This window comes from Episyrphus balteatus, chromosome 2 (genome assembly GCF_945859705.1).
Source record: "Episyrphus balteatus chromosome 2, idEpiBalt1.1, whole genome shotgun sequence".
In the NCBI taxonomy this organism is placed as follows: Eukaryota; Metazoa; Arthropoda; class Insecta; order Diptera; family Syrphidae; genus Episyrphus; species Episyrphus balteatus.
Genome location: NC_079135.1, coordinates 93,187,606 through 93,209,505, shown reverse-complemented (window position 1 = coordinate 93,209,505; position 21,900 = coordinate 93,187,606). Strand labels below are relative to the sequence as shown.

At 32.0% G+C, this 21,900-nt stretch overlaps 3 protein-coding genes across 3 annotated transcripts; 2 read left to right on the top strand and 1 right to left on the bottom strand.

Annotated features, from left to right (window-relative positions):
* LOC129911187 (RNA cytidine acetyltransferase) lies at positions 1-13,582 on the top strand. The gene is made up of 13 exons (XM_055988901.1): positions 1-259; positions 329-423; positions 2,318-2,765; positions 2,833-2,996; positions 4,854-5,343; positions 5,403-5,924; positions 5,977-6,070; positions 7,900-8,095; positions 8,161-8,381; positions 8,438-8,610; positions 8,674-8,919; positions 8,977-9,122; positions 13,380-13,582. Exons 1-13 carry the CDS (start codon positions 152-154, stop codon positions 13,489-13,491), a joined length of 3,015 nt encoding a protein of 1,004 aa, XP_055844876.1. The 5' UTR covers positions 1-151; the 3' UTR covers positions 13,492-13,582.
* Positions 13,583-13,670: 88 nt separating this feature from the next.
* LOC129911186 (NADH dehydrogenase [ubiquinone] 1 beta subcomplex subunit 7) lies at positions 13,671-14,350 on the bottom strand. The gene is made up of 2 exons (XM_055988900.1): positions 14,212-14,350; positions 13,671-14,136 (listed from the first exon to the last, which is right to left on the bottom strand). Exon 2 carries the CDS (start codon positions 14,120-14,122, stop codon positions 13,754-13,756), a length of 369 nt encoding a protein of 122 aa, XP_055844875.1. The 5' UTR covers positions 14,123-14,136; positions 14,212-14,350; the 3' UTR covers positions 13,671-13,753.
* Positions 14,351-15,961: 1,611 nt separating this feature from the next.
* On the top strand, positions 15,962-20,362 carry LOC129911185 (lymphokine-activated killer T-cell-originated protein kinase). The gene is made up of 4 exons (XM_055988899.1): positions 15,962-16,342; positions 16,406-16,568; positions 19,650-19,845; positions 19,910-20,362. Exons 1-4 carry the CDS (start codon positions 16,080-16,082, stop codon positions 20,281-20,283), a joined length of 996 nt encoding a protein of 331 aa, XP_055844874.1. The 5' UTR covers positions 15,962-16,079; the 3' UTR covers positions 20,284-20,362.
* The last annotated feature ends 1,538 nt before the right edge of the window (positions 20,363-21,900 follow it).

Sequence of the window (21,900 nt, the reverse complement as noted above, 5' to 3'; positions counted from 1 at the left end):
AGAAAGAGAAAAGACCCTGTCAAAAAACCGAATGTGCACGTGCACTTGCTATTCAATAACAATTTAATAAATTTATTAAATAAATCACAAATAATTAAGTTTTTCTTAAATAAATTCAACTTAAATTGAACGTTAAATACATCTTAACAAAATGGTGAAAAAGAAGATCGACAATCGTATTCGTGTCATGATTGAAAATGGTGTTAAACTTGGACATCGTACAATGTTTATTATCATTGGTGACAAAGCTAGAGATCAAGTAATTTATAAAAATATTTTTTAAATATTTATGAATGAATGAATGAATAATAAACCTTTGGTTATTTAGGTACCAATTTTGTATGATATTCTTACAAAATCTACAGTTAAAACTAGACCAACAGTCCTTTGGTGTTATAAAAACAAAGATGAAGCTATCTCCAAGTAAGATTCATAATTCTTTATTATAGTGGAGTAACAAGCAAATAATTAGGGAACCCGGCCGAACAGCTCTGATTTTGATGATTTTCTTTTCAAACGTCGGTAATTAAAAATACATTAAAATTTGCCGATGTTGCCGTATTATTTTTTAAAATTAAGTTTTTTTTTAACAAAACCATTTTTTTGCTTAAATTTCATAAAATAAATGATAAAAAAAAGATTCTATAGGTAATTTAAGGAATAAAATAGGAGTAAAAGACAATCTTCCATCGTTTAAGCGATAAATGCAATTTTCTCACAAACTGACTTCAAACACAAAAAAAGAAATATTTTGAACACAACGGCAACACCTACAATATTTACATAAACGTTTTTAAAAAGCCAGAATATCATTTCCATCTGTAAAATTTAAATCCACTAAATTTAATAAAGAGTTTTTGAAAGAATGGTCCTCTACTCAAAATTTTGAAAAGAAAAAACATTATTAAAAAATGTTAAATGGCCTTTTTTCAAAAATATGAATTTATTTAAAAAAAAATTTTGGCCATAAATATTAAAAGTTGAATTCCGAAGAGGAAAAGGTAATATATATTACAGTTTAAATATAAAAAATTAAAAATTACTTCAATTTCATTGGATTTTTTTTTATAAAAACTGAATTTTTGCATTGAAATAATTGATTTTCTTATAGACTTTGGCAAATAAGAACTTTAAACTTTTGCTAATTAACTTTCAACAATAAAGCCTATTGAATGAATACAAAATAACTGTATATATTAAATTGTTGAACTTTAAAAAAAAAGTTAATAAAAAAAAAAAGTTCTTCGAAAATGAAATACTTTTTAATTTTTTTCATAAATTGTAATACATATTGCAATTTTCTATTATTATTTCAAATCATAATAAATGTGGCCAAAATATTTGAAAAATATATGCATTTTATGAAAAAGTTTTAAAAAAGACATGTTAAAACTTTTTCAATAATTTTTTTTTTCAAAATCTGAGTTTAATTACCATTATTTTTTCAAAAACCCTTTCTTCAATTTACTTAATTTGAATGAAAAATATGAATAAGGTTCTAGCTTTTTAAAAATGTATATTTAAATATAGGTGCTGCCGTTGTGTTCAAATATTTTTGTTTTTGCATTTGAAGTCAATTTGTGATAAAATTGCATTTATCGCCTAAACGATGGAAGATTGTCCTTCACTCCCATATAGTTGTTTTCCTTTAATTGCCTAGACAATCTTTTGGCATTAGTAAAAGGATATTTAAGCAAAATTTTTGAAAAAAATTTGTTTGTTCACAAAAATCTTCAATTTTTAAATCTAGGTATAGACTTTAAAGTACAGTTGAAACTCGATTATCCGGGATTCGATTAACCGGAACGCTCTATTATCCGTGATAAAAATATTTGACATTTTTTCTCGACAACAAAGACAATGTATTTATTTAAACTCTATTACCCGTTATAAACTCTACTATCCGTAAAATGAGAATAAGACCGAATATATTCCTTCACTTCAATTCAGCACATGCAAAAAGAAGTTACGGGATATGTGTTGTTGTTTGTTTTTTTTACGAGAATCTCATGTTTGTTTTAGTTTTTTTTTTTAATTTTTTTAATAAAAACTTAAATGCACATACATCTTTCTTTTAGAAAAAAAAGTTCTATTATTCGGGATTTTCGATTATCCGTAATGGGCTCGGTCCCGACCATCCCGGTTAATCGAGTTTCAACTGTATTTTTAATTATCGGCGTTTGAAAAAAAGATCATCAAAATCAGATCTATTCGGCCGGGTTCCCTAATATTGCCATTTTTTGAGCTTTAGTTACTCCACTATTAGAATTAGTAATTATAGTAGTTTTTATGCTTATCCTCTTGAATCAAATTCTAGTCATGGAAAGAAACGTGCAAAGAAAATAGCTGCTGGTAAAATAGACGTAAACGATGCTGATCTATTTGACACGTTTAGAGTTTCCACCACAATTCATGGTCGATACTATAACGAGACTCATGCTGTTCTCGGTCGTACCTATGGAGTTTGTGTGCTCCAAGACTTCGAAGCACTCACTCCAAATTTACTTGCTCGAACTGTGGAAACAGTCGAAGGAGGTGGATTAATTATTTTACTTTTAAAGTCCCTATCTTCTTTGAAACAACTCTACACAATGAGTATGGATGTCCACAAACGATACAGAACAGAAGCTCATCAAACAATAACGTGTCGGTTTAATGAACGATTAATTCTATCATTGGCTGATTGTAAACGGTGTTTGGTTGTAAATGATGATCTCACTGTGTTGCCACTTAGTTCTAAAACTATCAATGTTGATCCTGTTAATGTGAGTTGAAAGCTTATTTTATATTTGTTTAATAAATAATAGAATAAATATTGATTGTTCTTCCTAGCCAGCTGTAATTGGTAAGTCAGAAAACGATGAAATGTTACAGGATTTAAAAGAAAACCTACGAGACACTCCTCCAGCTGGACCATTGGTTAATCTTTGCAAAACTTATGACCAAGCTAAGGCTGTAGCTCAATTTATTGAAGCTTTAGCGGAAAAACAACTGAAGTAAGTAGATGTTTGAATACAAATAAAATCAAGTATGGTGTCCGCTAAACTGGAAAGTCGGGTAAAAATATTTTGATCATTTTTTAAATGGGAACAAAATGTATAGTTACCTTTGTTATCAATCAGGGCATCGCACATTATTTTCACGATAAACTCCTTGAAGCTGTAAATAAATCCTGAAGAGTATATATTTGCTTCGATGAAGTAGGTACTTAATAAAGTAGCTCAAAAAAGACAAATGGACTTCGTTGAAACGAAAGCCATGGCCTGTAATAAACAGGGAAAGGATTTTCCTAACTTTGCCTATTTTTGTTGCGGTATCGTAAGAAAGTATAGACTTTATATAAACACGATTCATGTCCTCCTCATTTCAAAAACATGTTTTTTTGCCCGTTAGTGCCTTTTTTGCCATTTTTACTCATCAGTAAAAATGTCTTGTCTTGTCTTTTTTTGCTTATTTTGCTTGTTTTTTGTGCCTTTTTAAAATTAAAATGTTTTTTTAAATCGAATAAAATATGAATATAAATTTCTACAAACCATAATAGCGTATAATTTCGTTTCCTTCACCTCAGTTGAAATTATTTTGCTTAAAATTATAGCCGTAGCTTGCACTGAACACATTAGAAAAAGAAAGAAAGAACATAGAGTAGGTGTTTTTCTTTTCTAAATGAAATTTCTTATTTTATTCTCCTTCTTCTCAAACGTTTAAATAAATTTTTGATTTTTGTTCGAAGTTAAAATCAACATTTTCGAAGGCTTGCAAAAATCAGATAGTTTTGAGTGACTGTTTTTGTACACACTTTACATTAACATACATAAAATTGGGATACTGTTTGGGCAAGTGTTCACCATTTAAAAGAATAACTATAAAAACGAATTTTTAAAAAAATTCAATAATTTTGTACCTAAATCAGAAACTAAAATTATAAATGAATTCTGCCCATCGACTTCAAATTTTTTCAAAAACATTGAAGTGAATAACGTCGACAGTTTTAAATCGGGTCCACTCGTTTCTGCTCAAGTAAAGAGGTCTTATTTTAAAACTTTAAAAATCTGTTGGTAGTTCAATGCTTTTATAATTTTATATCAAAATTTTAGGAAAACTTATAAGAAAACTTAATTATATTGTTAAAAAACTTACTATCACGCATAGTGCCCAAAAAATCATTGACGATTATACGAAAATATCTAACTATTACCGATTGATCTGTCTAATGAGCCCAATTTATTGGAAGTAAAAACGTTGAGAATGGTTTTAAGGCCAATAAATTCATTTAAAAAAAATAAGAGGTACTACATAAGAAAAAGAAATTTGAAAATTTAAACTGGAATGCCGCAAATGAATTGTTAATGTTTGAACATTTTAAAAAGTAATAATTTTTAAACAAGGAGATTAAAACCTTCTTCATAATTTCTATGATTCTAATCGTAGAAGCGATGAAACCCGGAAGAGGGCAAGGAAACAGTACGTAAACGAAGTAATGATGCAACTACGATTTTTAATTAAAAAGACTTTGTTTTTAAATAACAAAAAAAAGTTTATCATTTTTATTTCAATAACATAGATAATGTAGATAGATATTTGAAAATACATGGTTTGTTCTTTTTGCCTGACATTATTTAATGAACTCTATTCAAATATATACATTTCTTACCACTTTATGAAATTCTATAAGTAAATAAACGTACCTACTCAAAACAATATTTTTTAAATTTTTTGGTCACGGAAAATTTTGAAATTGGCCAGGGAACGCCAGGTAACTTTATTTTAAAAAACGATAGACACCATGTTATAGGTTCCAGGCATAGTTCAGAACCTAAACCTAACTCTTCCCTTTTTGTTTTATAAATCTCTAGGCCTCCAACATCACTGACAGCAGCACGTGGTCGTGGTAAATCTGCCGCAATGGGTCTCTCAATTGCTGCAGCTATATCTTTTGGTTATGTCAATGTTTATGTAACTTCTCCTCATCCAGAGAATTTAATAACTCTGTTTGAGTTTGTCCTCAAAGGATTTGATGCCCTCGAATATCAAGAACACTCTGACTACACAATAATTCGATCAACCAATGAAGACTATAAAAAAGCAATCATTCGAATCAATATAAACAGACAGAATCGGCAAACCATTCAATACATATCGCCCAACGATACACATCTCTTGAATGCTGCCGATCTTTTGCTTATTGATGAAGCGGCTGCCATCCCACTGCCTCTTGTCAAGAAAATGATTGGACCATATCTTATATTTATGGCTTCGACTATTAATGGCTATGAAGGAACTGGAAGATCACTTAGTCTCAAACTGATTTCACAGCTTCAAAAGGAAAGCAATGCTCCGCCACCGGTAAGTGTACCCAACTTCTCTCCAATGTCTTTCAATTCTCAAATCTAATTTGCTTTCAGATAAAATTGGAAGAATCTATTCGTTATCGTGAAGGCGATGACATTGAAAGTTGGCTCATCAATCTGCTTTGTCTCGATGCAACTACAGTTCCTAATATTAGTTCAGGTTGTCCAACTCCTGATGTCTGTGAATTATACTACATTGATCGTGATGCATTATTCTCCTACCACAAAGCAGCTGAATCTTTTCTCCATCGAGTGATATCGATTTATGTTGCTTCGCATTACAAAAACAGTCCAAATGACTTGCAAATGATAAGTGATGCACCAGCACATCATTTATTCTGTTTATTGGGTCCAATTCAAAGAAAAGATCAATTACCTGAGATATTGGTTGTTGTGCAAGTAGCATTAGAAGGTGAAATATCATCTCAAACAATAACAAGTTCATTGGGAAGAGGCAAGAAGGCTAGCGGTGATTTAATACCATGGAATATTTCTGAACAATTTGGTGATCACGAGTTTCCTAAGTTATCTGGATTGAGGATTGTTCGAATTGCAACTCATCCTAATTATCAGAGAGTAAGTTAATTAATTTGTTTTGATTTATTTAGGTACTAATGATTCATTTCAGATGGGTTATGGTAAAAGAGCTATTAAACTTCTAAAAGATTACTATGATCTTAAATTTACTGATCTGAACGAAAATGCTAATGGAGACGAAAATGGTAAGTTCACAAGAATGTTTAGTAAACTCAAATTGAGTTTCTATACAAACTGTTGTCTATTTTACCAATTACGATAATTTATAATTTGAACTTTTGTGAATCTCTTTGTTTGAGGGATATTATTTCTTGAAAGACCTTTGCCTCGCTGAATGCAATGTTTATCATTGTAGCTTGTAGCGCAAGTTGACTCAGTTCTCTTTCGCTCTTCAAAATTTTCACAGTACAACAAGCTAGAGCTATTTTTTCCCATTGCTTCAAGTAGTGTTGAGAAACGGACTTAACTAAGAAGCTTTTAAGTAAACACTTGGTCGAATAATTCATCACATAACAAGCTTTTTGTCTTGTTACAATGAGGTCATGCACTAGTTGTGTTTTCCACTGTAGGATTTTTCTCCTCATTGCCTTTTAGGGTTCGATTAAAAGACTCACAAGGCAGATGTGTCGATCTTCCTACGCTCCATGTGTCCTAGCTGTTTCAGCCGGTTTCTGTTTGTAGCGATCTAATAGTTAATAAAAAACGGCTCAATGACACCACGGCATGAAATCAATTCTTTTTTGTGGATATAGTTGTGTTTATTGAAGTAAGTAATGGTTTTCACCAGACAAAAAAAGCACAATCTGTTTCTCGAAGAAGCCGTTCAGACAATTTTATTTATACTTTTTACATACATTTTCTACAAATTGATATGATTAACAAAACGGATTCATATTGTTTACAAATTTACTCAGCTATCGTCCAATAATCGTGCAAGCACAATCGTTTTTATGATAATAAATCGAGTAACATAAAGCAAAATAAACGTTATCGTCTGCGACGATAGTAAAGTAACGGAAATCAAACCATCGTCGAAACGATGTAGTTTTTCGATAATCGATTTACGGAATGGCCTGACCCCCCAGGAAAGACTCGCCTTTATAGAAAAAAGTTAAGTCCTTCAATGAGTGGGCGTCAATTATGGAAACATTTCAGGGAAACAGGTTAAGGGAATCAAAATCTTCAAAAATGTTGTTGAAAATATCAGACTTGATTTAGATAATGATCCTGTATCATTCCTGATGCGTCTGGATTTTTCGAAGCCTTTAGACACTGGATAATGCCAACTTGTGTAAAAAGCTCTCTACATTATAAGGGTTACCACCATCTTCAGTTCGCTTACTGTCGTCTTATCTATCTAATAGAAAGCAGTTTTTTCAGCTTCCATCCGTTTCCTCCCAATCACAACAGGAGGAAAGACATTAAGCGGTGGTCGGAAAGTAATTAAAACCATTAATTCTCTTAAATCCACTGATGTCCAAATGCATTGTCATTTTAAGAAAAGTTTTGGACTTTGATTATTTTCCGTAATTAAACTTTAATGATTCGACAATAGCTTAGAGCCAAATAGCAAGAAAGCTTGCTTATGTAACAGGAACCCGTAGTATTATACTTTTCAAAATACGTTTATTGCTGATTAAAACATAAGTGGTCCTTATACTTACATGCTTAATGTAGCCTTTAAAAATATAGCCCGTTACATATTTGGAGTGCGTCAATTTGGTCGCATTTAAAATTTTTCAAAGCGTATTTATAATATTTCATTCGATGATCTTATTTTATTGTTCAATATAATTCGGACTCAACAATTTCCTCGCGCCCATACTTTTTTGATGATTTAAATTAAGCGCCCTAACTATGATCTCCCCACATGAAAGTGCCAGACAGTCGTTTTTTTTTTATAGCTTTCTTATTTTTTTTTTCTCTCTACTCTATCTAATTTTTGTATTTCATTTATGAAAAAGTTTCTGATCCATAATTTTCATCTTTTTTAAACTTTTATTTTAACCAACAGGCATTGAAGAAGTAGATGAAGAAGACGTTGGTCTTCTCAAAGAAACCATAGCTCCGCGTCGTAAAATTCCGACTTTGTTAAAACGCCTTAATGAACGTTCTCCAGAAAATATCGACTATATTGGAACATCATATGGTTTAACGAAAGATTTACTTAAATTTTGGAAAAATCAAGGTTTTGTTCCTGTTTATGTTAGGTATGCATCCATTTCCTTGTTGCACCTAAGTGAGTTATTAATTGATCAATTTTTTTTATTTTCAGTCAAAAAGCAAATGATTTAACTGGAGAGCATTCTTGTATAATGTTACACACTCTCCACAAAGAAGGAATCATGAAAAAAGCTACCAGTGAATGGTTGGCTTTATATTTCAATGATTTCCGACGAAGAGTTATCAAGCTATGTGGACGAGTGTTTAAGGATTTCCCAACGAGCTTAGCGCTTTCGTTGCTGGACAATAAATCAGTAAAAGTCAAAACTAAAGGTACAAATTTAATGACCAAATTTGTGTGAAAAAATAAAAACTAACTGACATTCTAGAGTTGGATAAAGATACACTGGATGTGTATTTCCTCCCACACGACATTCAAAGACTCGAAGCATATTCAAGAAATCAAGTTGAATTCAGGCTTATTCTTGATTTAGTTACCGATATAAGTTCTCTATTCTTCCAAGGACGAATTCAAGGATTCCAGACTGATTCTTTACAAAAGGTTAAGAAAAATTGATTTCTTTTTATTTGTTTTTTTTTTTTATACCAATTTACCACTTTGCAGGCAATTCTTCTTGCAATGGGAGTGCAAGGCAAAACAGTGGATGAAATAGCATCTGAACTGAATATGCCTTCTAGTCAGATTCTTGCAAAGTTTTATGATCTTATAAAGAAGACAACAAAATACTTTGCCAATGTGATTGAAGGTCATATTGAGAATTCAATGGTTAGTGAAAAGCGACTGAATCATGGGGAAGAATTTGTACCTATTTCAGTGTCGCTTAATGACGAATTGGAGGAAACAGCAAAGGTAACATGAAACCACGGGAAATTTAGAGCTACAATAGTAAAATGTTTTTTCTTATAGATTTTATCAAAACAACAAAAAGAAGAACTTAAGAAACTAAAAAAGGAAAGTCTACAAGATTTTGTAATCAAAGGTACTGACGAAGACTGGTCCAAGGCACTTTCTTCAGCTGGAGCTGGTAAAACAAAGCTAATTTCAGTTAAAAGGTAAGTTTATTTATGATAAATTTAAGTTAGTTTATTTATGATTATTTTTAGTAACATTGTTATTTCCTCGTCCGTTGTTGTTGAAAAGATAAAAAAGCTCAAAGTAAAATAACTGGAGATCCTTCAACAATTAAAAAAAAATGCTCTTCAAACTTACTGGAACCCTTAACTGCTCTTTTACAGCTTTCTATTTCAAAAGGAATCTTCCCTTCACTTTAGAAATACTCCTATATTATCCCGATCCATAAAAAAGGCAAAGAAAAAGATGTTATTGCAATTGACCTAAGCAAAGCCTTCGATAAAATCTCACATACCCTAATTCTCTTCAAACTAAAATCACTTGGTTTTCAACCTTTCTTTATTGCATGGATCGAATCGTATTTAAATGGACGTCAGTATAAAATCCTTTTTAGAGGTTCATAATCTAATCCAATTCTTGCAACATCTTGCACGGCCCTCTGATTTTCATATTAACAATCAATGATTTTGATTGTGTAATAAGAGATTCTTCAATCTCTGTATACGCTGACGATAAACGAATATATAGATGTATCTCCTCCTTTAATGATACCCTCCTTCTTCAACTTGACCTATACTGATTTTTTACGTGTTCGAAAAACTTCCTTGAGCTTAATGTGAGCAAAAATGTCAAGCAATAACGTATTCACGTAAACGCTCATCATTTCTCCCTCATACCTACTTTATTAATAACGAGCCGGTCACACTAGTTCATTCAATACGTAATCTCGGAGTAATTATGTGAGAAGGAACTTAATTTCAAATCCCACATCACTAATTTTATAAACAGAGCTAACTCCGCACTTGGTATTGTTAAACATTGGTCCAAAGAATTCCCCGACCCCTATGTCTCAAAATCCCTTTATCTCACATTTGTTAGACCTCTTTTCGTATAGAAGCCGTTCAACGTAGATTTCTTCGATTTGCCCTCTTTGGTCTTCCCTGGCCTGATCGATTTAATCTTACGTTGATCGCTTAAAACTCATAGATTAACAACCCCTTGATATACGCCATAAAGTTGCTGACATTGTTTTCATCCATCAACTTTTAACTGGTAATATCGATTGCCCTGCTCTTTTGCAAAAAAATCTATTGTATACTCACCCGAGAAATCTCAGATCTGTTTCTATTTTTGTTCTTGAATATCACCGTACAAATTATGGATGTAACGACCCATGAATTGCATGCTACGTGCTACTGATAGCGTGGATAACTCTTTTGATTTCCACCCATCCTAACATTATCTGAAAACCTCTCTCTACCATAATTTCTTAACCCCATAGCCTACCTAAACTCTCAACCCTAGAGTATTCTTAGTTCTTAAGTATTTTTAATACACTTTTATTATAGGTCGTTTCAAATCAAAAGTCCTGACTCAGAGTTTATTTTCTCCCTTCCAATAAAATTGAGAACAAATAAACAAAAAACTCAATTTTATTTGCTCATTGCGACAAATCAACTCAAAAATAACAACAAATCATGCTTGTTTGAATGAAAGAAATGCTAGAGAAAAAAATAAGCAAATGAAAAATCTGAATTTGTTTATTTATGATTTCTATGGTGACGACTCCAAAATAATTGAAAAATAAAAATAAGATATTTACTGCCCAATTATACAAATTAAAAGATGTGAATAGAATTTTAGGTTATGAATTGCTATCATATAAACTGGACATTTCTGGTCCATCTTCACCTAGTCCTATAATAATATCTTCGGCAAAGTTATCCCAACTCCCTTCAAATGATAAATAACACTGGTCAACAAAATTTAACTTTTTTTTTGCCACAAGAACCAAAATATACTTTTCTAGTAGTTTTTGGGGTGCTGAATCCGAATCTGAAGTCAGAAAAATTTGATTGGCCTCCGTTTTTGAAATATTACCGTTATAAAATGCTAAAAAACGTCATTTTGGCTGTTTTCGAGGTTCTGTTTTAATGTGGGGTAATTCATTACAAACAAATTTGTAAAGGTGATTATAAGAACAGATATTCTTCTTTCAAAAACTGTTTAAATCTTTCCGATATCTCTTTTATTGCTCGAGATATCTTAAGTTTCAGTTAAAAAGCTAAAGAGAAACTAAATTTAATCTAAAGTTTAAGTCACTGGTCACAGAATTTTTGCCACAAGAACCAAAATATACTTTTCTAGTAGTTTTCGGGATGCTTAACTCGAATCCGCAATCAGAAAAATTCTATTAGCCTTCGTTCTTCAAATATAACCGTTATAAAAAAACTTTTTTTTGCATTTTATAACGGTAATATTTCAAAAACGAAGGCTAACAGAATTTTTCTGATTGCGGATTCGAGTTAAGCACCCCGAAAACTACTAGAAAAGTATATTTTGGTTCTTGTGGCAAACAAATTTTGATTTGGTTGGCCAGTGTTGTTTCTGATTCAAAGACCGCTACTTAAATTCTAAATATCTCGGGCATTAAAAGAGATATCGGAAAGATTTAACCAGTTTTTGAAAGAAGAATATCTGTTCTTATAATCACCTTTACAAATTTGTTTGTAATGAATTACCCCACATTAAAACAGAACCTCGAAAACAGCCAAAATGACGTTTTTTAGCATTTTATAACGGTAATATTTCAAAAACGGAGGCCAATCAAATTTTTCTGACTTCAGATTCGGATTCAGCACCCCAAAAACTACTAGAAAAGTATATTTTGGTTCTTGTGGCAAAAACCTTGTTGACCAGTGTAATTAAATAATTGTATGTTTTTTTGTATTGCCCGCTGATATGGAGTGATGCAAGCCCGGGAGACTTGCATCAGCTTTCTGAGGCTTACCCAGTGAATCTCACAGACGGATCAATTAATTAAAATAGGGATATCAAGAACTGTTCTTCATTATTTTATCGTAATTTTAGAAAAAGTTCAGCTGCCTCATAAATGCTTCCTTCCAGTAAGCGAATGAGTTTTTTTTATTTTTGGTCAATTTTCCATGGGACTTTTGATTTGAAACGACCTATAGCTTTACTTGTAACTAACTAAGAATAATGTAATAAAATTTTAGAACTAAATTTTGACTCACTTCCAATTATCGCATCGAACTGAAACTTTGTACATATATGTATGTAGTTCGGATGGTCCGGTCCCTGGGGAGGAGCATAGGGGGGGGGGGGGGTCGAAACACTACAAATAAATTTTAGCCTACTTCGTATTATCGTATCGAAATGAAACTTTGTATATATATGTAGCTCTGATGACTACACTATATTTTAGTGGTCCGGACCCTGGGGAGGGGCATTTGGTGTCGAAACACACCAAATCAATTTTAGCATACTTCCAATTATCGTATCGAACTGAAACGTCTCAAATCAAGTATGGATGCAAAAATGTAGGCTAAAAATACGCTTTTATCACGCACATAAAATAATTTAATTGTTTTGTTGGAAATCGTTACAACAAAAAGCGTAGAGCGCATTTTTGTTGCGTGTACTTTTGTAAAGTTTGAACAAAGTGCTCGATGCTTTTTGATCTTACCATTTCCAATAGGGCAATGAAATTATTTTATAGTTTTTAGTGCGTGATAAAATCGTATTTTTAGTTTTTTAAACTACATATTTATTATAATCTAGTTTTAAGTTTATTTTAGCTGTGTTTTATTTTCCTCGTGGTCCGGATCAGATCATTGTTTTTATTAGCTTAACAACAAAAGCAGGATTTTGTTTTGTTATTGTTTCACAAATAAATCAATGATCTGGATCACGAGGAAAATAAAACACAGCTTTTGTAAACAATTACAAACAAAAATGGAATCAAGCTTTGCATTCTGTAAAAACGATAATTGATCGTAAAGTAATTGACATACATGAATGTTAATGGTTAAAGTTCTTAGCTTTAAGTCAATGCTAAGAACTTAAAAACTCATTAGTTGGTTCGATCCAACCAACATAAATGAAATATGTAAGGAAAAAAAAACTGAATGAAAACAGAACTGATCTGGAAAATTTAACATTAAAAAAAAATGAAGTGCAAATCATTGACAGATAGAGCTAACACTATCATTAGCATTTTTGTTTTTACCAACAATTCACAGCAAAAAATACAAGCTTTTAAATGAGACCCTGAAACTTTGAATACAAATATTTTATCCATTGCAATTACTGTTTTTAATATGCATAATTTATATGATTCCGTTTTTTTGGTTCTAAGTGTAGTTGTAAGTTTTGCTTGTATTAAGCTAATAAATAAATTTATTTATGATTAATTTATTCTGTTTCTTCTTTTTTAGTGGAGTCAAGAGGCTAGATGAACCAATTGTGACGACTGAAGAGCAACAACCATCGAAAAAGAAGATGAAATTTGGTAAAAAGAAGAAGCATGCTGGGAAATCAATTGTCTAACAATCAAGGGAATACGTTACTTTCATTTAATTATTGTATAAATAGTTAAGAATATTTGAAATATAGACGATTATATTTTTTACAATATTAATTTCTTGGTTTCGGTTTTATTTTTGGTTCCCAGAATAACACAAAAAGAGAATTCTTACTTTTAAGACAAAAAAAACACCAACAAAAAATTTGTGTAGTTTCAACCAAGTTATTTTGTTTAATAATTAAACTAAAAAGAATATAATAAAGCTTCTAAGCAGCAGTGTTTTAATTAGGCTTTTTGTTGTTGTCTATGTTGAATACGTTGTTCACGTTCCATCAATCGTCGCTCACGTTCGTATTCCTTCATTCGCAACACATAATCTTCATATTCACATGTCATATATTCGTGTTTCTCATGATGGCACTGGAACACGAATGGGAACTTATCGGATCGACATGCACGATACTTGAGCAGCTTATGAGCACAGAAGTCACGATCTTCTTGGGCTAGTTTGGCCGATTGCATTTCTTCTTCGGTGGCAATCATAACACGTTCCTTGCGACCATTTGGAAAACCTTTTAATGGATCAAAGGCTGGTGCATTCCTTGGATCTGGGGTTATTTCTGGTCGGGCATATAATGCGAATGCGTTACCCATTATGTGGTGTGTGCCTGTAGGAAGGATTGAATTACAATTATTGATTATTTTGTTTAGAAATTAGTTGAATATTTATTATTTTTGCTCACAAAACGGGTATAAAAATCCGAAATTACGTAAAGATAACTTCTGTGATGGTGTTTCAGCAGGCTACGGAAGATTTTGACAGCAATGTGACATTGACGTTAATTGTAGTAGAATAGTTTAAAATTTAGACACGTTCAGTTTTTGTGAAAACTGTAGATGGAAAAAGACGAGTTCAAATTCCAAAACTCGTACCAAGATTTGCCTTGTTCCTATGAAAGTAAAAAAAAGTTTATGAAAACGATAATAGCCCTGTTCCTTTGGGAAGTGGCAAGGTAGGGTAGTAGGGGGAGCATATTTGCCAGTGGGGTACCTTTGCCAGTCCAGGTTTTTTTCCAAACCAACAGAATATTAAATACCGAAAAATCATTTTCTGTTGCACATTTATGATTGAAAACTTTGCACAAAGTTTGACAGCTTTTAGCTGGACACGAAATAAATTAGACGCTTGTGTTAGTTTTTTAATGTTGAGAACCAAAATATGAAGTGGCAAATCCTCCCCCTTCTACCCTACTTCTAGTAGTTTACTAGCGATTTTCAATGGAACGCACTTGCAACGAATTCAATACAAATCGTATCTACTCGGGAAGAAGAGCATGAGTAGATGATAGTACTAGATTAACCAAAACATCTACTAGTAGTAAAATATCACCTCCAATGGAACAGGGCTTATCAAGATCATTTTCATTGAACCAAAAATTAGTTTTTATTTTGATAAAATAAAATAAGAAATAGAGTATGATTTGGATAATAAACAAACATGAGCAAAAAAGAGATGAATATACAAATCTGCATCCACATTGATCCAGATCGTTTTACTTTGTAATATCATGATCTCCCAACTATAAATTTCACTTTTATAACGATGTTGAGGAGCTTCTCGCCATGATTAATTTCACACCTAAAAGAGTCATATAAGATTCATAAGGGTTAATAAGGTGACCTTTCGCTGCTGAGAACCCTACTAGCAATCGCTTCTATAATGCTTTACAGAAGCAACAGTAGCATCTGTATAGCTTTATAGAACCAAAATTGTTTGTTGAGAAGTAAAACAGGGGTATTACAAAAGTGAAAATTTTCAAACACATTTTTCGGGCTGGAAAATTAAAACAAATGATGCAGAAAGCTTATTTTTCGGTCTAAGAACAATGGGCCATATTCATAGACGCTATCAAAGTTTGTACTTTTGCCAAAAGTGGCCAATGTAGTTAATAGCCTGTTTTCACTACAGCCTGTTTTCGCATTAAATTTTTTTTCTATAAGATTTGACATACGAAATGAGATAATTTGCGTAATTGTTTCATTTGGACTCTAAAGCCTGGTACGCTGCTCGCGCTAAATTTTAGCTCCCATACAAATTATCGAAAAATTTTAGCCGAGCTAAAATGGATCCCATACAAATTATCGATAACTTGTATGGGAGTTTTACCACAGCTAAAATTTAGCGCGAGCAGCGTACCAGGCTTAAGTGAAAACAGGCTATTACCACCATTGTATATATATTTCTATAGTACTATCATGAAGTCGAATTTAGTATTAGTTCAAGTCACCACTATTTTGAAGTGGCACTCAGTGTATTTATTTCATACAAATTCTGCTTTTTTAAGTTACCACCAGAGTTCCTGAGATCGTTTCACTTTAGTCTAAGCAGACCATAAGGGAAATTTACCTAATTAGTGGAACTTTAGTGTAAGCGTTGACTTATGTGTATACCCAAATGTCATTTTTTGACGTTTATGATTTTTCAAATTTCAAATCAAAAATTTTCAAAAAACGGAAAAAATAGAACAAAGAAGAGGGAAAAGTGGTTTTAAAAATTAAAAAAAAAAGTATTAATCTAAACAATTAAAGTCATCAAAATCCATATTCAACAATGGACAAAACTCCAGGAAAAGTTCTTCGCAATTTGCATTTGGAAAATGTTGCTTGCCAAAGCACCCCAATGAAAATCCCGCCATCGCCATTTATGAAGAGTCTCGGCTATGGTACTTGTGTAAATGTCTATAAATTAGATCGCTCTCCAAGATGCGGACAAATTCGTTCTCCATGGGCAGTAAAGCGAGTCTCACGAAGAGCACGCGGTGCAGGAAATCTTGAATACAATACACGAATTCAAGAAGAGGCGGAGATTCTAAGGTGAGTTACAACTCTTTTGTAAAACATTCTTTGAAATATAGTCTAACGATTTGTTTGGTGTAGAAAACTTTCACATCCAAATATAGTTGGCTTCCGTGGAATACAAAAATCCGAAGATGGCATGGACTCATTAGCTCTTGAGTGTTGTCAAACATGTTTGGGAACAATTCTTGAAGATCGTTTAGAAGATGAACTTGGAGCTTTACCTGCAAAGAATACCTTAAAGGTTCGATTATTAAATATTAACCCAGGCATTTTAGGTTTTATCTGCGGAAAAGTACCTAGTGGACTGAATTGTATTGTTGTAATGAAGATGTGAAAAATCGACATTGACATCGTAGCGACTTAAAAAAGATATAAGGGCCAAAAGTTCACGAAAATCAGTTATTTGCAAATATATGTCCAGGCCCGTAGCCAAGGGGGGGGGGGGGGCATTGAGGGGCAATGCCCTACCTTAAATTTAAAATGCCCTACCTTAAATTTAAAATGCCCTACCTTAAAAATGCCTTACATTAAGAAATGCCCTACCATTAGAAAGGCCTTACCTTGAAAAATGCCCTACCTTCAAAAATACCCTTCTTATAAAATGGCTTGCTTCAAAAATGCACCAACCTAAAAAATTCCCTGTCTCAAAAATGCCCTCCCTTTCACCATGCCCTACTTATGAAAATGTCATATTTTATAAAATGTTCTAGCTTTAAAAAATGGCCCTAACTTCAAAAAGGCTGCACTTATGAAAATGCCCTACCTTCAAAAGAGCTCTAGCTTTAATAATGCCCAGCTTATAAAGATGCCGTTCCTTCAAAATTACTCTTTAAAAATTCCCTGCCTTAATAATTTTGCGGCTAACTTTCATTTTATTTTAAAAACAATTTGGGGCCTTAGGTATTTCGTTTTTCATAATTTACATGAAAATGCTAAACTAAACAGTTATCAAACAAAAAAAAAACATTTGAAAAATTCCGCTTATCAAGTTAAGAGGCCTACTTTCTTAATTTAATGTGAATAAACCTCCAAAATCGGGATTTAGGGCAAAAAAAAAACAATAGGGGTATTCTCGATTTCATGCAAATGGCCTTGTATCGTTGCAAAAGTATAACATTTTCTCACACTAGAACAAACAAATATACAGACTTTTTTAAAAACTTTTATACTTTTGTTATACCCTAACCCTATTGCAAAAAAAAAAATACAATGGTTTAAAATTTGTCTAAGTAGTTGAAGAAGAAGAAAAACAAAATTTAGCAATTTTACACTTTTTTTTTTGCACCGGATCGTGAGAATACCCTAAATTTTTTTAACTTCGTTCAGAAAAGAGAAATTGCAAAAGTCTTAGCGCTGTCAATTTCCATTTCAGGAACATATTATAATACAAGTGGTTTTGACCTTGTTACCTTGTAAGATCAAGAATTTCAATTATCAATTTAAGCCATACACCATTAAAAGAACATGTAATTTTTATACTATAATTATTCTATATTTTAAAATTCAACGAGGTACTTTTAATGAGAATAGATTGAGAACTGACTGAGAAAAAAAAATGTAAGCGATTACCAATGCCCTACATGATAAGACCGTTGCACTACCTTAAAATCAACTCTTAAAATTAAAACAAAAAATAGCTTATTCAAACTGTTACCAAATTTAAGTAAAATTGAAGCATTCTACATATAAACCAAACATCAGGGGCCTATTTGTCGACGTGCTACATCAACTACATCAGCTACATAAAGGGCTTTAAACTTCAATATCTCCGTCCCTTCGGGCCTCACGGATAAAATTTTAATATTTTTTAAATTATTCCTACTACCTAAAAATCAATAGTAAAGCTCCATTTAATATTGGGTAAAAATTGTTTGTGATCGGAATAATTCAAAAATACTAAAATTTTAATTTTTGATGTAGCTACTCGTAGACTGTCCCGTATTTGTATTTAAGAAACCCGGGACGTATAAGTGTCCCGTATTTGCAAATTCCTTGATTTGTTTATTCAAAATTTTAATTACTTTGTAAGGAAAACAAGAAAACAGTTGTTGGAAAATAAAAGTTTTTCTTATTTTCCGGATAAAAGCATTAGTCAATTATTTAATTCCAGCTTGAAAAGCTACCCAAGGAAAAGTTTTTTTTTTTTTTGAATAATGAATAATGAACTTAGCAAAATTTTAAAACTTTTAAAAGCATGTTAAAAGTTGATTTAAAGATGACACAATTTCAAAATCGTTTCAGCTCTCACGATTTTGATAAAGAAGTTATTTTCAAACGTACTTATTACAACACCGTTTTCTTCATTTTTGACTTCCTTGTAAACGACTTAAATGATTTCAACGAAAATGTTCCATTAAAACCGTTTAAGAAATCTAGACCTCAAAGTCATTTTAAAAAATAAAATTTTTTTAATCAATATTTTCAAAACGATATGCAACGATTTTTTTTATCTGTCACGGGTTTCGCTCCTAGAAATATGGTCACCGTACCTATAACTAATGTCGAATTCCTTTCAACCACTTGCAGTCGCTACTAAAATCGGTTCTAAAGTGGATAGTAAGAACAAAACAACGTAAAATTTGTTTACTTTGTTCACTAAAAATGATTTATATTTCACAAATAAACAAAGATTTGCTCTGGTTCTTCATTTCTTTACAAAATTTTTGTTTGGTTTGGCGATTGGAATTCATTTAAAGATAAACTAGCAAGTCGACTGCAGATCGAATTTTTGGTTCATTGAAATTGGACATAAGTCAATTTTAAAATCATCGCACTTTCTAAATATGGAAGTGTTTGTTTGTTTGTTTAAATCGAGCTTTCACTAAATTTGGGCCTTTTACTAAGGGCCATTGTATTTATTCTAACTTACTTATTTGGAGTTCACAGTTCAGTTAGTAATGTTGCTTTAACATATTTTAGGAAAAGACAGATTAACAGGAACTTGTTTGTGCTCAGAAATCAGACATTGGTACTTCTAAATCTAAACCAAGAAGATGGGGTCTTTGCCAAAAAGTTAAGAGTGGCAAGTTATTCCTCAAAAAAATTAAAGTGTTGGACTGGTCTGGGAGTTTTCCAAACATGAATTTCATAGAAACTGTCGTTTGGATCTTCTCATGTTGTAGATAATTTCACGACGAACAATTTTTATAATGACCTCTGATCGCTTCCGAGCAATAGGTCACGAGAAACTGATTTTCGTGACTTTTTGACCCTTATAACTTTTTAAGCCGGCAAAATTCAGCCCACTAGGAATTTTTCCTCTGATTGGTGTTAAAAATGACTGTACTAAAAAGGAAGCCTATAAATGAGTTTGTATTTTTAGATGATCTTCGACATCTCCAAAGCATTAGATTATCTACACAATGAAGCAAAGCTACTACATGGTGACCTCAAATCCTTCAATATTCTTGTTAAAAATGACTTTGAAATCTGCAAGCTCTGTGACTTTGGTGTAAGTCTTCCATTGGACGAGGATGGGTTTATTAATTTTGAAGAAAATCCCGAACTACAATATGTTGGTATGTATTCCATTTCAAAACTCAAACTCTTAAGACTTTTTATATTCAAGTTATTTTTTTAAAGGAACGGATATTTGGTCAGCTCCAGAAATAATAGACAGAGAAGAAATAATTGATGCTAAAGCTGATATCTTTAGTTTTGGATTAATTATTTATGAAACAATTTCACTTTGTCCTCCACATACTATTCACTTACGTGACGACGAAGACTCAGAAGAGTCTGCTAAAGAAAATAATGATGGGTCGATGGATTGTTCGGGTGTGGAAAGGGCTTACGGAACTCGACCACCTTTGCCACAAGCATTCGAACTTACAACTGAATATAATACAGTTGTTGAATTATTTTATTGTTGTACAAATGAAGCTTCTGAGGATAGACCTGCTGCTAAAGATATTTGGGTATCATTGGAAAAGAACGATCTTCTAAACAAGAAGTAAAAATAAAATACCTTATACTTTTATCGATTATTGTATTTTGTACCAATTTTAATGAAATAAAAGAAGAATTAGGAAATTATGCTTTCATTTAGAAATTATTTTACTTCTGACTTTAATCTTACAGAGCCTTATAAGTTATAACGAATTCCATCGTTATTGAAAACTTTGTGTTTCTTAAACCAAAACTCACAGAATCTTTTGCCGTGCGATGTTCTTAGCTCGAGATAAAAACACAAAGTTGTACTGATTTTACTTGTGTTGATTTATTGCTGGGGAAACACCTAAGTGAGCAAGCTGAAAACTTATTGCAAGCCTATTCCGCTATCCGAATTCTGTGAATCAAAAACTTCACCTCATTAACTCGTCAAATTGGCTTCGAAAACCTCTAACTTTCTATCGCAGAGTTATTTCCGTCTGTTTTAAAAATTATCAAGTATTGTCAAGAACTCTCATTAAAACACTAACAGCAGGTTTAGGCTGCGTAAAAAAATCTCAATTTTATCTGTTTGTCTGTGTGTATGTTTATTTGTCTCTATTTCGAGCTGCCGCCTTAACTACTGAAACGATCTACGTAATTATGAGATTTTGAAGATTCCCTAGCACCAAAATTAACGGTATAACCAAAATGTAAAAAGTTGTTTTTCTCAATAACGGCTCTAACGATTTTGATAAAAAAAAAAATGCATACCTGTCTAGAATCTTGATGTCTACCTTTCCTGTAAACGACTCAGTTTTTTGAAAACGCATTTATTTTTTATTTAATAAGAATGTCTCCCATTGGTTTTTTAAACCTTAACGTATTTCAACAGTTCTTTTATTAGAGACTTTTATTGAAAGGGTTAACCCAGACTTCACTGGCGTGAAACTATAGGAGCGTATTCATATAGGTACACTTTTTGCTGCTTTTAAGAAAAACGAGTTTTCTATTTGAATTACATTGGAAAATTCCATGTTGAGAACAAGTGCAGATAGTAGTTAAATACATACAAATAAATATATTGATCAATTGTGGTCCATTTTTAACAATTTATTTATAAATAACAAATCAAATAATTTCTCCTTTTGATATAAAGTATGTAGGATTGTAGGTACTGAACAAAACTAAAGCATTCACAGTTTACAGGGGCTCTATTACGTAGTAATACGAAACGAGCGGCAAGTCAACGATAGTGAAGTAAACGATAGTCACGATAAAGAGCGATTATGTAAAACAAGAAAGTCTTTTGGCCAAACTAAACCGAAAAAAATGTTTTTTTTTATGCTCACATGAATTCAACCAGCAAAAGCAATAATATTATGACAGATAAACGAAAACGAATGTTAAACGATAGGTAAATGGCAGTCGTAAAGATTAACAAGTATCGTTGAAGTAAAACGATTATCGTAATACGTAGTCGCATTTTAACGAAAACGAAGTAGTTTCAACGATAATCATTTTACAAAATAGGGCCCCAGAAATTTTTGTGCACATTGCACAGTTACCTACTAATTTTGTTGGTATGTGAAATTTAATGAGGTTTGTAAAAAAAGAAGAGCTTCACAAAACAAATAAGTAAGCTCAATTCAATTAAAAATTGCCTTTTTTTATTACAATACTGCGTAAACAACTTTTTTTTT